General features: G+C 34.1%; 1 protein-coding gene across 3 annotated transcripts in view; it reads right to left on the reverse strand.

Moving 5' to 3' along the window:
- LOC136842657 (esterase E4-like) overlaps positions 1 to 5000 on the reverse strand; it is a 14462-nt gene that overhangs the window by 6812 nt on the left and 2650 nt on the right. For all 3 annotated transcript variants that reach the window (XM_067110285.1, XM_067110284.1, XM_067110286.1), the window contains exons 3-8: positions 4681 to 4792; positions 3432 to 3628; positions 2456 to 2608; positions 1912 to 2097; positions 587 to 777; positions 36 to 189 (exon numbers count right to left, since the gene is read on the reverse strand). In XM_067110285.1, coding sequence (XP_066966386.1) covers positions 36 to 189; positions 587 to 777; positions 1912 to 2097; positions 2456 to 2608; positions 3432 to 3628; positions 4681 to 4792 — 993 coding nt within the window. The remainder of the gene's footprint in view (positions 1 to 35; positions 190 to 586; positions 778 to 1911; positions 2098 to 2455; positions 2609 to 3431; positions 3629 to 4680; positions 4793 to 5000) is intronic.

The following is a 5000-nucleotide window of genomic DNA, read 5'->3' on the forward strand; positions in this document are numbered from 1 at the left end:
CCCACAAATCAGAAGAGTTTGCAAAGATGTCTTACCCAAAGCGAACACAAATCCTTCCTCTGGAACGATCTCCATGAAAATTGGCATAGATCTTGGCTTTAATTCCAGAATTGGTCCTGGAAGATGCGGATTTTTTCGGAGACCTGCGTCAATTGTCATTGTAAAAGACGCTGGCCAAAATTCGTATCGCTGTATGACAGAGCGAAAATAAAACATAAATAATTATTGTTATTATGTTGGTTGTTAGTGTTATTTTGACATTTAAAGTGACCTTTGGGATCCATGATGATCGTCAATAGGTCACACTGATGCCCGAGAGCTTTATACAGGGACTAAATGATTCGACCACCTCTTTGTTAAAGATTTGTGGTCTACAAAAAAAAAGTAAATAAGATGCATGATTTATAGCACTTTAGTAACTTTCCTCATTCGTAATAATTTCTTTTAGTAATGCTTGATCACTTGCTGTTATTATAAGCACCAATTCATAGGAAATAGCGTTTGATGAATCCTAAAATAAGGTCGTTTAAGCAAGAATACTTCTCGCTGATTGCAACTAGTGGTAATTACAAATCAGTATACTGACCATAATAGAAGCCTGGGCTGTTATTATTTCTTCTGGAGTCTTAGAATTCAAACATGTTTTGAATACTCGAGATGGCTTTATTTCGCAGTTCAGTTTCTCCCCCAATTTTCTCGCAGATTCTCGAGGAGTAATTTGAACGACGGAGGGGAAATGAGCACTTCCACTAACCATTAGCACATTATTGAATAACCCTGAAAAATAGGGACATATATGTAGTAACGCGCGCGCCCCCACACACACGTACACAAATACATATATATATGTATGTATATATACATACATAATATATATACACAAAAAAAAAAATATATATATATCTATCTATATATATATATATATATATATATATATATATATATATATATATATATATATATATATATATATATATATATATATATATATATATATAGAAGTCTGTTGACTCCTGCTAATATATACAGAAAATAATGATGGCCAGCGAATCTGCTGCTGAAGCTCAATGATAATTAGCCTGATCCTTATTCTGTTTTTAATTTAAACATTTGCTGATTTTACTAAATAAACCGTGAGCTCTTTCCGAAATACAGTTCGAATCCTTCTCTTGTGACTGTCCCATTTAACGAGAATATTTCCCATTCTGAGTCGTTTAGCTTAACATGGGTATTTCGTATTTTCAGCTATCGAATAATGTCATGGTACGCCCAAATAAGAAAAGAACAGCGTAAGTTTTTCCCTTAATGCCAGAGCGTTAAATGATAGGTAATAGAGGGACACTTCCCTGAATGTAGCTCATAAAACTCGTCTAATGGAAATTAATATTACATACCAATACCTAAGGCTTTAATACATAATAATATTCAGTTCATTTACTGCGGATTTCTAAAACTAAGCTTTATGTTGCAAGACAACGAATTTACGCTGTGCTTTTAGAATTCCAGTTAGTTTCAGGGGGATATGAGTGACTAGAGTAGAAACAACTCTTATTACTTTCCGTTAGAAAATGTTTTACTAAGCGTGATTGAACAATTTAGATTAAATATCATCGATGTCTTTAAGTTAAGGATTATACTAAGGTTTAGAGACATGGTTTTTTTTGCTAACTTACCTAATCTATGATCCTGGTCGCTTAACGTTTATTCAAATCATTGTGTGACATGTGCGACCGAAAGTTTGTTATCTGTATTATAGGTATAAATTTTTACTCTCAGAATTGTTCCAATAGATAGGATGTTAGCTATTACTAGAAAAGGACACAGTAAAAATAACTCTGCTTCAATAAGAAAGATATCAGAATTAGGAGAGAAGAAAAAAAAGTCAGTTTCAATCTTTCAGTCACCGAATACCTTCTGCAAGAGGTGACATCATGTGAGCGTGGGAAGTGATGGCTCCAGCCGAAAAGCCTCCAAGGGTGACTCTCGCCGGGTCCCCTCCGAACTCAGCAATGTTCCTCTGCACCCATCGAAGAGCTGATAATTGGTCCAGGGTCCCGAAGTTTCCGGGTATCACTTCATCCTCGGTGGTTAGGAATCCTGGATACGGTAGAGTCCTTTCAGTTACATTATTAATATTTTGTTTGATATAAATTCTTGAACTAGAAGTTTATTCTAACGTGAGTTCACGTCTATACAGAACAAAATGTGTTGCTTCATGAAAGACTTGAATCTAATGTAAAGGAAACTACTGATTTAAGTAAAATTTGTGCTAAACGCTGCAAAAAACCTCACACAAAAATGATAATCTGCACGGTTACTGTGTGTTGTGAATAAGCTCTTAAAAATTAATTAAAGAGTAAGTTAATATGTAATATAATTTCCTTAACGATGGTTCAAAGGTCATAGTCTTAGTAGAAGAACGATATCCTATTTAAATTATCATAAAATTACTCACCTAAAGCTCCGAGTCGGTAATTAAATGTAACGAGCACAATGTTCTGTCCAGCCAATCTTCCACCGGAGAGAACCGATGACGATCCACGTATAAATGCTCCTCCATGAATGAATACTAGCACTGGGAGACGGTCGCTGTCTTCTGATCCTTTTTCTGTGGACGGGAAAATGTATATTAAAATTTCTATCGAGAAATGATTTGGGCGAATGTTTCCCTTAATACATGAGTCTTGTTACCATCTACTTGGCTAATTGTTTATATTAAAACTTTTCAGTATGCACCGCTAGGAAGTATATATTAATAATCATCGATAAAACCAGTTTAATTCTATTGTAATAAAGTTAATTGAACATTTAAAACTTGCATGATGATATTTTATTCTGTTAAACGCTCTGCAATAAAAACTAATCTTCTCAAAGAGCTAAGATTAGATTAAAACTTTATCTTGGGTCGGGCTCCTCTGAGCTTAATGTCTAATTGTCCTTCTCGCTGCTTCGTTAAGATGTTTTTCAAGCGAACCAATTCTTGCAACATAATTATAATCTCATTATCATCATGAAAGATCTTATCTTTTTAAGCTTCTTATATTTAATGCTTATCCTTAACAAATGGATTAGGTCTTATAAAGATATATTGAAGAGCAGTGACATTATGAATGAAAGTCTTGCTTTTGTCATTAATTTTGTTTCCTTTTTTTAACACTAATGCCTTGACAAACTCAGAAAAGTAACTGTTTTTTGATTACTGAGTTATTTGCAAAATTTTAAGTAGTGAAATTTTGCTCCTATTTTTTGTCTAAATATTTCCAGAAGCCATTAAAACTTCTCCTTCAGACTTTCATAACAGAACAAAAAAGATACAGGCGTGTTAAGGTTGATTAAAATTATTCCTAATTTTATTTTAAGAGATAAGAAAAATAAAACCAGAAAATGAAGTCTAGCGGAGAACAGGGATTTGGACACAATAAATTAATTACCTGGTAGAGTTGGAGTGAAAATATTGAGGAAGAGACAGTTCTCATCTCCGACAATTTTTTTAGAAACCACGTCGAACTGAGGACACACGTTTCCGAAATGATTAGCATCCAGGTAATTGTCAGGCCAGGTATCTGTGGCATCCACAGGATCTTCAAACCTAAGGTCGCCTACAGGAGCGTGGGCATAGGGGATTCCTCTGCAAGAAATTAGGAGATAATGTAAAATTGGCCAATGTACTTTTAATCTCTTTTCTCATCAGAAAGCTAACACATTTGTATATCCTCAAACTGTTATTACATTCAGTGTTATAGTTTTAGAAAAACCTATATTATTCAAGCGTGAAATGGAGTAACCATTGGAAGAGACATGAATGTTCTTATGTACGTTCTTTTATTTCTGAAAGAAATGCCCAATAAGAGTAATGTTACACAAAGTCTGTCCTTCCCTGGAGAAATACTTCTAAAATTAGCGGCATAAATCACATACAGTGTCAACAAGGGCCATACGACTTTTTTACTTAGCTAACTATGAATTACGTTTATACTGGTCCCCAGACTCGTAAAAAAGTTCTCAGGAAATTGCATAAGTGTTGTTTTTTCTTTTATTAGAATCAAAGCTAAATTAATTATTAACTACAATTCCTTCTTGGTATCTACTTGGTAAATTATTTATGTTATGATTTTATATTATACGCAATTTTCTTAGGCACATATTACTAATCCTTAGGGTCTTTGATGCAGCTTTTAGAGGAAATTAGAGAGTAAGTAATTAGTGACTGTTACTCAGTACATTTTAGTTATCATTTTTTACGTTGTAATATTTTCTGTATAAAATCTGTTTAAAGGGTTGTTTGACGTTGTGTCCTTTTTATTAGAGGAACAGACAGACAGGAAATAGCTTTACTATCTTAATACTGTTAACGCCCATTTTCTAGTCAGAACTGATAATCTTGATAGGATAACAGAAGAGTATTTTTCTATCGAGATATGATTTGAACACTTTGGCATTATCAGTAATTCCCGGTAAAGAAGAAGTGATCGATAAACGTAACTGAAGGCCAAAAGATTAAATAATAAATTACAGTCAAAGTTAAATGAAAAAAATGCAATAAAAATAAGGGAAACACCATGAATGGAAGAATAGCGTCCATTTAAACCAAACCAAAGAGAAGAAAAAAGTCAGGAAATCTTTAAAGCAAAAGTTGCATTTTATCGAAGTATGAGAAATTTTGAAACTTTCTTGACTGACCTAAAGGCGTAATGGCTTCGCACGAGTGTCTCTTCACCAACGGAATCTTCTAAACGTCCTTCAATGACTCCTAAAGATGTCTCGTGCCTTACTGGGTCCCACTTCTCTGGCTCTTTAGAAAGAAAGTAAATGCAATGGCGCACGTATCTATGAAAATATCTGTGAGCCATAGTTAACTCAGACGCTCGTGCACATAGTTTCACATGTGTCATTGTCACACACTTACACACACCCGTTACTTTATATTTATCTCGTGTAAGTGGTTTTGTATTGGTAGTATTGTGCACGTATACCCACACACATACACTCATAACACACAT

Source organism: Macrobrachium rosenbergii, chromosome 10, assembly GCF_040412425.1.
Source record: "Macrobrachium rosenbergii isolate ZJJX-2024 chromosome 10, ASM4041242v1, whole genome shotgun sequence".
Lineage (NCBI taxonomy): Eukaryota > Metazoa > Arthropoda > Malacostraca > Decapoda > Palaemonidae > Macrobrachium > Macrobrachium rosenbergii.